This window comes from Chenopodium album, chromosome 23 (genome assembly GCF_948465745.1).
Source record: "Chenopodium album chromosome 23, dcCheAlbu1.1, whole genome shotgun sequence".
NCBI classification, from domain to species: domain Eukaryota; kingdom Viridiplantae; phylum Streptophyta; class Magnoliopsida; order Caryophyllales; family Amaranthaceae; genus Chenopodium; species Chenopodium album.
Window position 1 is genome coordinate 5689581 of NC_137856.1, and position 12474 is coordinate 5702054.

The 12474-nt window shown below is 38.3% G+C and overlaps 1 protein-coding gene and 1 pseudogene across 4 annotated transcripts; both read left to right on the top strand.

Annotated features, from left to right (window-relative positions):
• Positions 1–821: 821 nt before the first annotated feature.
• Positions 822–8455, top strand: LOC145608961 (uncharacterized). Of its 4 annotated transcripts, XM_081664541.1 has the most exons (7): positions 822–952; positions 1062–1258; positions 1394–1492; positions 1615–2800; positions 2888–3143; positions 4066–4138; positions 7926–8455. In XM_081664541.1, the coding sequence occupies exons 1-7, from the start codon at positions 859–861 to the stop codon at positions 8082–8084; spliced, it is 2064 nt and encodes a 687-aa protein (XP_081520667.1). In that variant the 5' UTR covers positions 822–858; the 3' UTR covers positions 8085–8455. The 4 variants fall into 4 exon arrangements, 3 of the variants coding, with proteins under 3 accessions (XP_081520667.1, XP_081520666.1, XP_081520668.1); XR_014105961.1 differs by having other exon boundaries at positions 1615–3143; positions 3710–4138; positions 7926–8003; XM_081664540.1 differs by having other exon boundaries at positions 1615–3143; positions 7926–8454.
• A 2994-nt stretch (positions 8456–11449) lies between these two features.
• Positions 11450–12448, top strand: LOC145608355 (dehydration-responsive element-binding protein 2F pseudogene; annotated as a pseudogene).
• Positions 12449–12474: the final 26 nt, after the last annotated feature.

A 12474-nucleotide genomic window follows, 5' to 3' on the forward strand; every position in this document is an offset into this window, starting at 1 on the left:
TAATTGGTACATTTTGAGAAGTAGAAGAGATGAAACATTGTTAGTTTCATAATTATGATTAGAGATCTGTTCACTTTATTTTCACATAAGTTCAATTCAGAAAAAATAAGTTTTTGATAAGGGTTATCAAGTTCAAATTAGAACTTTTTTTTTTAAAAAAAAAAAAAATAAGTTCACACATAAGTGAAAATCAAGTGAATAGAACATAACCCAAGTGTTGTTTTGCTACATTTGTTATTGTAGGACAAATATTTGTGCTAGTTGTATATAGGATTAAGTTGGAAAAGAGGTGATACTTTGGACTTGAAGTAAATGAAATTGGTATTTGAATGGGTTAAGAAAGATGTTATATTTCCTTTATTTTCTTATTTCGTAGAAATTTTTTTTTATCTCCAATGGTTGACTTAAGTCTTGTACCTCCATTCCAAAACTTCAAAAGCTAATGCTTATGTAAAACCTATCCCTTTGTATTGTTCTTGACTTGTTCTGCTGAAGTCATCTTAGGCTTTTCTTTTGCTGCTTCTAAAATTGCACAATATCCTAACTCTTTAGTCTTTACCTTCCTTGCTGCCGTGCCTTTTGGTCGCTGTCTCACGTGTTCAAACCAACATAGCCGGTTCTCCCTTACCTTATCATCAATATCTGCAACTTATATTCCTCTGAACATCTTCTTTCCTTGATCCGTATGATTTGACAGCTGTAAATTGTTTGTGATGGCTGCAGCTCTAGCATTATAGGCGAAAAACACTGCATTATGCTTTGCACTATATTGTAACTAATTCTAAGTAGTGATACTGAACTTTGTTTTCATTTTCAGCAAATAATCTTTTTTTGCGGGAAACTATAACCCTTGATTGCATGGAAGAAGAGGACTCTGCTTCTACGCTTGTGTGGAGTTGGGTTATTGAAGCCTTAGCAAAGTCTCAGCTTGTGGATGCCACTCTTTTATATGGTGACATGCTAACTCCATAACACACACCCCCCCCCCCCCCCCCCCTCCTCCAATTCAGCTTTCAAAGTCTGTTGAGATGCATGTAAGATTCATTTTTTGGTCTTTTCAGAGTTGGTTTCGAAGACACCACCATTATTGGGCGAGTCAGGGAGAAAAGCGAGGGAAGCTACTGCCTTGAGGTGTTTAGAAATACTCTTCTGCCCTTCTAATGTGTCAAGTGAAAATCATGTTGCGTCTGACTGGTCAAAATTTGGATTTGATCCAGCAGAAAGCTGCGAAGCTGCAATTCAGCGCCTTTTACGTGAGGTGACTAGCTTTGTCTTGTATTTGAATGGTTCTTCGTTGATTAGGTATTAAGAAGTTGAAAGTTTACTAGAGAAAATATTACAAACTTGGGATGATCATTCTCTTGGTTGGCTGCTAACTCTTGTCTTCATACAGACTTCAGGTTTTAAGGGTGCATCGGACGAGTTAAATTGCAATACTGATTCTTTCGTAAAGCACAAGAATGCAAGTTTGCCGAAATCTACTTTGGAACTGGTACATGGTGCTTTTCATGGTTTTTTTTTTCCTTGTGGGTAGTGGTTCTATTTTGCTGAGGATTTTTGGTCTTAATTTTTAGTTTTTGTTGTTTTTTGTTTTTTTTGGTTTGTGACGAGCAGTTAAAGGACATGATTGTAGAAGATACACATCCACTGGCAGCATCCTTGAAGGAAGTTAGTGGACTCGTTGGAGATCAATGTGTGTTAGATATTCCCTTTGACGGTGGTGATCCTACATCTCCTCCATTAAGGAGCGATGAAGATGATCATGTTGATAAAACCATGCTAGCAGAAGAAAATGGGTGTTCCCCAATATCTGGTATTGACAATCAGCTTAGACAAGCCTACCTTGCAAACGGAAAAACATCTTCTAGGGGTGGTGTAAGCAGTAACCACACTGATACTCATATGCAAGAGCTGGAGGCTGCCTCACATGACATGGACAATCTATGCCCCCCTGGAAAGAAGCTTAAATTGGACAAGGAGTATGGCATACAGTCTAAGCATCAGCATTCAGCTCCTGTTGACAGCAATCAAATGTGTAACCATGCAGAAGATAGACAATATCATGAAGTCATAAAAGTTAATGCAAAACACGATGGTAAATCTTATGGGAAAGATGACGAGCAGTCTAAAGAGTATGCGGAAAATCATGATCAGCAACAAATTTCACCTAATAATGGTAATGCAGAAGCTGAAGAATATCATGAAGTCATAAAAGTTAATGCACAACATGATGGGAAATCTTATGGGATTGATGATGAGCAGCCTAAAACGTCTGTGGAAAATCATGATCAGCAACAAATTTCACCTAATAATGGTGACCACTTCCGCAAAGAGATTGATCTTGCCATGAAAAACCATAACTTCCCGAGTTCACAATGTGTATTAACTGGAGACTCGCTTGAAATGACAGAGTCACAGACAAATCTTTGTATGAAGTGCAATAAAGATGGCCAATTGCTCTCTTGCAGTGCTAGTAGCTGTCCCTTATTGTTTCATGAGAGCTGCTTGGGTTGCTCTGTTAGCTTTGATGATCTAGGAAACTTTTACTGTCCGTTTTGTGCATATTCCCGTGCAATGTCTGAGTATGTTAGAGCCAAAGAAAAAGTTTCTTTAGCAAGGAAAGAGCTCTCCCTATTTATTGGAGGGAGGACTAGGGATCTGCCAGAACGTGATGGTGATTCATCATCAGGGGGTGATGTTAACCTGGGCAAGCATAAGAATGTTGATAAGACAGCTGAAGTGAAGAAAGGTGCTAATTTTGTAAATCAAGCTGCTAAGTCTCATCAGACAAGTTTGAAAGGTAAACAGTTAGAGCTAACACACTCATCTGCCTACATGAATGTTAATGGTTTTGTAATGGCTACACAACAGCATTTATCTTTTCAAGACAGACAAGGTGCTGAAATAATTATCCAACTTTCAAGAGACCCACCTCAAATCTGGAATAAGGAACAAGATGATCATCATTGTGATGGTGTCAAGTTGTCTGGTGATAATAATGAGCTAAAAACTCAAGGAAAACTCACTAGGTGTAAAATTACTGAATTTCATGAAGATGCTTCCTCTGAATCAATTAGTGATTCAGATGGACCACTACAAGATAAGAGGAATGATGGTACCTTGGCATGCCCTAGACCGTTAAGGTGAGAAGCAACGGCAGAATACTGTCTGTTGCAGTTGCTAATAATTCTCAAGTCCTTTAGTATGTGTTAGTGTTGGTTATTGTGTTACTTCTAATCTGTTTTTTTGTTTGTTCCATGCTTTTGTTTGGTGGATTTAAACTCAATTATACGTGTTACACTTGCTGACTGCTTCAATTATTCCTACCTTGTTATGAGTGGTTATGCTGTCTCAACTCTCAATTGTGAGATCTCTCAATTTATGCTTTTTTGATTGGGAGCTAAGGAGTTCATCTGGAACAGTGGAATGTGTCTTTTCATTTTAGCTCTGATTGGTTTGTCAGCCTTGTTTTTATTAGTAATCTTTTTTTAATTTTGTAAGTAATCCAATGTTGGAATACTTAATTGTACAGCAAACTATTGGGTGTCCCTCACTCCCTTGCACTATAGCATATGATTGGGTCTTGTATATTATACTTAATATATTTTTTCCTTGATGAGTGATGGATTCTAAAACGTTCTGTACTGCGTTGCTGGCTGCTTGTTTCATTCTTTACTGTAGTTTTGATGGATTTTTGCCTTATTGGTAGGGTTGCATATATGCTGGCTTCCCTGGATCCTACTGACGATGGAATCCTCCTTTCACATTGGGTAGTGTACAGTTAGTAGTGTTGCCGAGGAACTTGTAGCCGTTAAGTGTGGGATGTGGCGAGAATGACCTATTTAGTTTCTTGCATTCTTTTGCCACAATGTTGATCTTGTTGCTTGTGATTTTGTTTTGTTTGGTATAAGTTTTGTTTTGTTTGTAACTTGCAGCACTATTGTTTTTTAATCAGCTTATAACTATTGCTGTGTCTTTGGATGTTGTAGGTATGATATCATTGATATGACTTTGGAGTTGTCTCTGGTTGGCTTAAAAATGACTGAACTTTTGTTTAATTTGCAGGGCAATTCCAGGATCTCCAGTAGGTAGACGTAAAAAGGTTCGTTGGACAGCAGAGGAGGAAGAAACGTTAAAGGTACCTATTGCCTTGAGATTTTCATCAGCATACCTTCCTAATGTTATTTACTTAATTGTTTTATGATGTTTTTTTGAAGAATGTGATTCTATGCATCTCTGTTTGATATAATACTTCCACACTTCAGGTTTTGGCTCCACCTTTCGTTCTCCATCCTTTTCATATCTTAAATTATTTTGCAAAAGAAAAACATTAGCCATCTCCTGGAAGAAGTCAATCAATCAATCAATCAAAGCCTTAATCCCAAAAGTGGGGTCGGCTAACATGAACCAAATTTGATTATTCCGTGTAGGCATCAACATAAATCTTTCTCCTCCATCCCTTACGATCCAAAACTTCATCCTCACGTAAATCCATGCACTTCATATCCTTCCTCACTCCTTCCAACCAAGTCATCTTTGGTCTCCCTCTTCCTCGTTTAACCCCTCCATGGTCCCACTCTTCCACTCTTCGCACCGGTGCACCCTCGGGTCTCCGTCTTACATGTCCAAACCAACGCAGACGATTTTCCCTTAATTTATCTACAATGCCCGCCACACCTACTTTCTTGCGAATAACCTCATTTCTGATTCTATCTCTTAAAGTGTTTCCACACATCCACCTTAACATGCGCATTTCCGTAACCTCCATCTTTTTAATATGCTCTTTCTTAGAAGCCCAACATTCTGTACCATAGAGCAACACTGGTCTTATGGCAGTCCTGTAGAATTTTCCCTTCAACTTTAAGGGAATGCTGCGGTCGCATAGCACTCCCGTGGCCGCTCTCCATTTAAGCCACCCTGACTTAATCCTGTGGGTCACGTCTTGATCAATGTCACCATTCTTCTGGATGATCGACCCTAGGTACTTAAAACATTCACTCATGGTCAAATCCTTTCCATCCAAACTCACCACTTCATTGCTTGTCCCCCTCTGAGTGCCAAAACGACATACCAAATATTCAGTCTTACTCCGACTTAGCTTAAACCCTCTAGATTCCAACCTTTGCCTCCATTGCTCCAACTTGACATTAACCCCATCCTTAGTCTCATCCACCAAAACGATATCATCTGCGAACAGCATACACCATGGAACCTCATCTTGAATTGGTCTAGTTAATTCGTCTAGAACCGTTGCAAAAAGAAAAGGGCTTAATGCAGACCCTTGATGCAATCCGATTGTAATAGGGAAATCTTTTGTCAACCCTCCGCATGTCCTCACATTTGTTGACACATCCCGATACATATCCTTAACTAGGTCTACATACCTTCGTGGGATACCTTTCTTCAACATTGCCCACCAAAGTATCTCTCTTGGCACCTTGTCATATGCCTTCTCTAAATCAATAAAGACCATATGAAGATCTTTCTTCTTTACCCTATAAAACTCCATCATTTGTCTTATCAAATGGATTGCCTCCATAGTAGATCTCCCAGGCATAAAACCAAATTGGTTATCTGAAATGCTTGTGCATGCCCTCAACCTTTGTTCAATCACCCTTTCCCACAACTTCATAGTATGGCTCATAAGCTTAATTCCTCGATAGTTAGAACAATCTTGAGCGTCTCCTTTGTTTTTATAAACCGGGACCAAGGTGCTCTTCCTCCAATCTTGTGGGATCCTTGTAGCCGTCCATATCTTGTTGAAAAGGTTTGTTAACCAATCAATACCAATCTTACCCAAACACCTCCACACCTCTATCGGTACCCCATCAGGGCCAACCGCCTTCTTAGGTTTCATCTTCCTCAGTGCAATCTCCACCTCTACTCTCCTAATCCTTCGCACATACTCCATGTTGATTTCTTCATCACTCATAGAGGTATCTCCTATCACAACTCCATTACTTCCATTAAATAATTCATCAAAGTACCCCTTCCACCTGTCCTTGATGCCCTCCTCTTGCACTAGGACCATTTGGTTCTTATCTTTGACACACTTCACCATGCCAATATCCTTCCTTGCCTCTTGTCTTCTCTTTGCCATCTTATAAATGATCCTTTCTCCCTCCTTGGAATCAAGCTTTTCATAAACCTCCTGATATGCCTTTTCTTTTGCTTGGCGAACAGCTGCCTTTGCCTTACTCTTAGCCTCCTTATACGCTGCAAAGGTTTCATCACTCCTACATTTTCCTAAGGCTTGATAGCATTCCCTTTTTTGCTTAATTACTGCTTTCACCTCTTCATTCCACCACGAAGTATCTCTCTGTACCGAAGTTCTTCCCCTTACTTCCCCTAAGACCTCTTTGGCCACTCTTAGGAAACAGTTCTTCATTCGTAACCAGGTCATGTCCGGATCCACCTCTCCATCCCAATCCGCTTCTTCAATTACCTTTTCTGTAAAAAACCTTAGCTTTTGCATCCCTTAGGGTCCACCATCTTATCCTTGGTTCTTCTTGTCTAACTTTTTTCTTCGCCTTCTCTTTCAGACGAATAGTCATTACCAATAGCCGGTGTTGGGTGACCACACTCTCCCCTGGGATAACCTTACAGTTTATGCAACTTTGTCTATCTATGCTCCTTGTGAGCAGGAAGTCTATTTGAGTTGCATTTGCTCCATTCCGAAAAGTTATCAAGTGTGAATCCCTCTTCTTAAACCAAGTATTAGCCAAAATTAAATCATATGATTGGGCAAAATCCATAATAGCTTCACCACCGGCGTCCCTCTGCCCATACCCAAAGCCTCCATGGACACTCTCATAGCCATCTCGGCTCGCCCCAACGTGCCCATTTAGATCCCCTCCAATATATAACTTCTCTGAGTGGTGGACACCCTGCACCACCTCGTCTAGGTCCTCCCAAAATTGTCGTTTCTCTTCTGCATCTAAACCCACTTGGGGAGCATAAGCACTGATAACATTCACAATCTCCTTGCCACATAGCAACTTCAGCCTTATCAACCTATCGTTCTTCCGATAGACCTCGATCACCTCTTTTGCCAACCTCTCATCGAGAACCACACCAACTCCGTTCCTAGCTCCACCATTCCTTGTTCTGTGGCTCGTTTCTTGCCCAACATACCATACCTTATACCCCAAAACCAAGCCTCGAGCTCCTTCTCCTGTCCATCTTGTCTCTTGGAGGCACATGATGTTCACGCGTCGTCTTTTCATTACTTCTACCAATTCTGCTGATTTTCCCGTAAGAGACCCCACATTCCAAGAACCAATCCGCAAACTAAATTCTTTTCTCCCACGCTCCCTCCTGATCCCAACTCCAAGTCCTTGATTATTTGACACCACAATTGGGCAATATGGCGCGTCGCTTCTGGGCGACGACCTAGCAACCCTTACATACTTATCACTGCACCCGGGTCTGGGAAGTGCAGCGCGTCGCTCAGTAGGGAACGCCCCAATGGCACGCCCTTGCTCATTTGACACCACACTCGGGCAATGTGGCGCGTCGCTTCTGGGCGACGACCTAGCAACCCTTGCATACTTATCACTACACCCGGGTCTAGGAAGTGCAGCGCGTCGCTGAGTAGGGAACGCCCCCACGAAAATATCTGTTTGGCTCATGTCATGGGATGTGACGAAGTTTTATACTGGCTGTCACTGGCCTACCGTAACCCTCCTCCTTTATCCAGGCTTGGGACTGGCAGCGGGAAACCCACTGGCGGAGTTATCTCCTGGAAGAAGTAATGTAAGAAAAATTAACAAAGCTTAACAATTGTTTTTTTATTGCTATAAACTCATATTATAAGATCAGTTGAGCTTCCAAATTTTGTTGAAAGCATTATATCACTTGTTAGTTGATTTTTGTTGAAAAAACTTCATATATCCACACCTTAATTATCATTGCTCTCTTTGCAGAAAGGAGTAGCAATATATGATCAAGGGAATGGTCGAACCATTCCGTGGAAAAGTATTTTGGAATATGGAGATTCTGTGTTTCGAAAGGGTCGAACAACTGTAGACCTGAAGGATAAATGGAGAAATATCACGCGTGGGACAAGTCCTAAAGTAAAATGAGGTTTTATCTTCTTTGATTCGCCTTTGTAGGTAGCTCCTTTTGTAGCAATGTTTTAGGGCCTTTCTTGGTACATAGTTTCTTTTGTAGTAGGACGTAGATTACCAAGATCCTCCCGTGTAGACGGGGTCTCTTTTGTATATTAACCAGGATCCTTTAGTAGGATTTAGTGCAGTTATTCTCTGCATTATGGAGTTGTGAGTAATGAAGCTGTCTTTTATGTATTCTTAAGTGTGTGTCATTTATTAGAAGTTGTGATTGGCTTATGTGATTATCTTCAACATGTTATGGATGCACCATGCACGGATAAGCTGTTGCTATTGTACTACTCCATAAGTCCATACTCCATAGTACTTGGAGAGTTGGATGGGAATAATCGTGCCCTACGCTCTTCACCTTATTTTTACTGAATATATATTATTTTATAAAATAAAATTTATTCATATTGATTTTTTATTATATTTGTTTTTAAAGTTACTTATGTTACTACTTAAAACAAAATTTTTACTGAATTAAAATTAGTTTTGCTGAAGTTAACTTATTTATTGAATATCATTTTAATAAGATGAGGGCCGAAATGAATTTAATAAGATTGCATGCGATATTATTTTTTCTTTTCATACGTATTTCTACTTGTAATAGTTGTATATACAATACAATACTCCGTATTAACAAATTTAGTCAAAGTTTGATCACCACATGAACAACAGAGAAAGTATAAAACTCGCAACTGCACAATACGCGTGTAATTTCTCAGTTAAATCTAGGATCCAACTCCTCCAAGAGTGTGTGTGTATAGCCAAAGAAATCAAAATAAAATGATTTAAGAGTGAAAGTGAAGAAAGGACAAAGGGAGGCTCCCATAAACTTGGGTAATAAATGGGTGTAGAAGGCGGTGGATTTGCAGCAGGAGCCCTGTGATTACTGTCCTTGGCAAATTCTATGCAACTTGTGCATTAATTTAACCTTTCAACTCAGTAAATTTTGATGTTTTAACCTCTTATAACCATTATATACTTCGTATTAATCTTCCCAAAAAAAATAATAATAATAATAATAAATAAATAAATAAATAAAAACCATTATATAAAGGTATGTAGCTAAGAGATGGGAGGGACCCGAGAATCAGGGGGCAAAATGGTAGGAAAACATGTGAATTTCAACTCGTGATAGTTTAAAATGTTGGTCATGTCCTCAGTATTTGACTAGTAAATTTTGAACTGTAGCACTATATGAGAATCCTAGGAATGGTTTTTACTTTTGTGATTTTGTTCTTTTTTGATTGGTATTGGATGATTTGGGAGTTGTGCATTTATGATTTATGTGGAGTTTAATCATAGTTTCTAATTTTGCTTAGTCTGATAGTTAACAAATTATGAAACTGAATTATTTTGCTCAAAAAAAAAATTGTAACATGTGGTAGTTTTTTTTTTTTTTTTTTTTTTTTTTTGTTAAAGAGTAAGAAAAAAGAAAACACTAGGAACTCCTCCTCACGAGGGGAATTCCTAATGCATTAAAGATGAAGAAGTACAAAGAATAATATCCATATTATCACTAACAAGATGACCTACATTCGCGATCCAATCTGCTGCTCTTTGACTGCATTGATTACTAGAAGATTATCCCCTTCGATGACTAAATGTTGAATCCCTTGTGGAAGAGCAAGAAGGATGCCTTTTTGAAGAGTTGTATATTTTGAAACATAAACAGTGGTATTGCCAAGGTTGAAGGTGCGAGCTGTGATAAGGGAACCAGTGCTGTCTCTAATGATGACACATGCTGCTGCTGAGTTGTTTTTGAGTGAACCGTCAAAGTTGAGTTTGAAAGAGTTTGAGGCCTTGGGGGGGGGGGGGGGGCTCCCAGATAACCTGGTGGCGCGGAATGGAATGGATGGGTTGCTGGTGGGTATGGGTTTGAGATATCTGCATAGGTTATCTCTGCATAGGTAACATGTGGTAGTCTGCTAAATACCATTACTCAATTCGAGTCTAATAAGTAGAAATATACAGTAGTTAAATTTGAATTAATTTATGTGATTGATGTTAGTTATTTACTCATTTTTTATTTTTACAGGAGATAATTTAAGGCTTTTGCTCACGAACACCCCGTGGACGTTAGATCAGCATTTAAAATATTTTTTAAAATGGTATTAATTTTTGAATGCATGACAAAATTACAAGTTGATCGGTGTAATTGTTGTTCATTTTAATTTAATCTTTCTACTTTTAGAAATCTTATACAATGCCCCCGGAGCGTTCCTTAGCTTTTGCGGTAGTTTTGCCTTTATATTAGACTTTTTTTTTATCTTTATTTTTTACTATTCATAGGCTAACTTTGAGTCTTTGACCATCATTTTGTAAAAAGAAATAAATTTCAACATGAAATAATTGTATATTGTTAAATAGGTATTAATATAAAATTTCATAATATCATATTTTTATATTTTAAACTAATATTTAATCATATATATATATAAGGTCAAATTAGTGCATTGACATCTATGACCTATTTGATTGTGTATATTATATATATAGGAGATATTTGACTATGACATCTGTGTATAGATTTAAATTAGTACATTGACATTCGTGACATATTTGATTGTGTCAATGCATTAATGGGGGCACTGGATAAGATAACTAAAAATTGAAAATGTTAACTAAAATGAACATTAAAAATGAACATTAATTATACCGATCAACACGTTATTTTGTCATGCATTTTCAAATTAATACGAAAAACTTCCTCTGTTTTTTTTTTATAGTTGCAACACTTCTCTTTTTACGCTTGTCGATGCATGTTTTCAATCGTTAATATCTTTAGCTACCAATATGTAAAAATTATAAACCTTAGATATTAAAATTGTATAAGTCGAGATGAATCTAACAAGATCCCACATGACTATATTTTTACTTTAGTATAAATTGTTAAAACTAGTCAAAGTGAGATACATGAATAATGTAAAAGTCAAACTGTTGCAAGCTTACAACTATAAAAAACGGAGGAAGTATCATTTTAGGTAATATTTTAAATGCTTATCTAACAATTCAGAGGTGTTCGTTAGCAAGATCTAATATATAAACATAGAGGGAGTAGGAACTCGAAGTACATCACTTGAAAAAATATTCAGCTACTAATTGGTGAAATCTTTAATCCCGTGGAAAAAGTAGAAAATGGATCATCTACAACAAGACCAAAGATTTGTAACGGTCACATGGGCTTTGAACTCGAATTCTCTAAACGTGAATGCATTTAAATTTCCAACCTTTTTCATTTCAATCTCTACTTATACCCGCGCCTTTTTACGCTCAACATTCACACCAAACACTCCACTTCACTTCACTTCACTTACTAAGAATCCAAGAAAATGGATAACTTGAAGAAATCATCACTATCAAAACCATGGAAGAAAGGCCCTGCTCGCGGCAAAGGAGGGCCTCAAAACGCGACTTGCACGTACCGAGGTGTAAGGCAGAGGACATGGGGGAAATGGGTTGCTGAGATCAGAGAGCCTAAGAAGAGAACTCGGCTTTGGTTGGGTTCTTTTGCTACTGCTGAAGAAGCTGCCTTGGCTTATGATGAAGCTGCAAGGCGGCTTTATGGGCCAGATGCTTACCTTAATCTTCCGCATCTGCGTTGCAGCTTTAACCCTTTGAACAAATCGCAAAGGTTTCGATGGTTTCCTTCCAAAAATTTCATCTCCATGTTCCCTGCTTCGAGTGGGACAACACCGTCTTTGCTCAATGTAAATGTGCAACCGAGTGTTCAAGTTATTCATCAGAGACTCCAGGAGTTAAAGAATTTCAGGCCGTCTTTGAGTGATCATAAGAATAAGTCTGAACCCAAGAATGTGACAAGGGATAATAAAGAAGTTGAAATTAATAATGACAAACAGAACTGGGAGAAGCCTCAGATTGATTTGCACGAGTTTTTAGAGCAGATGGGAGTTTTAAAGGAAGGAGAAGCAGCTTACGATAACAAAGTTGATGTAAACAATGGCGAGAATGATGAGTTGAACGAGAATAACATGGAGGAGATGAATTCCGAGTGGGACGAATTAGTTGAAATCTTGAGAGGCGAAGATTATCAACAACCTGAATCAAGCAGCTACGGAGACTATAATATGCAGCACGAGCTACTAACTTTTCCACCTGATGTCTGGGACTTTTGAAGAGCTTCATTCGATTTCACAAATCTAGTTAATGTCAGTCATTAGAGAATATTTAGATACATGTAACCTGATTTAATGTCCTAGAAGATTTGTATGAGATATAGTTATGACTAATTGGTCTCTTTTCAGAAATAACAGATGTTAGTTACAAGGGTTTTGGTAGGAAAAGAAACTAAGAAAGTAATGCCTTTGTGCGTTGCCAAGTTTAAATCATTGACTAA

What these genes read in the sequence shown, in the direction of transcription:
- LOC145608961 (XM_081664540.1), top strand. Translation starts at nt 859, where the DNA reads ATGGAAGAAGAGGACTCTGCTTCTACGCTTGTGTGGAGTTGGGTTATT. An exon ending in GGATGCCACTCTTTTATATG is followed by an intron (nt 953 to 1,061) that starts GTGACATGCTAA and finishes TGGTCTTTTCAG; the next exon opens with AGTTGGTTTCGAAGACACCA. An exon ending in GCATGCCCTAGACCGTTAAG is followed by an intron (nt 3,144 to 4,065) that starts GTGAGAAGCAAC and finishes TTTAATTTGCAG; the next exon opens with GGCAATTCCAGGATCTCCAG.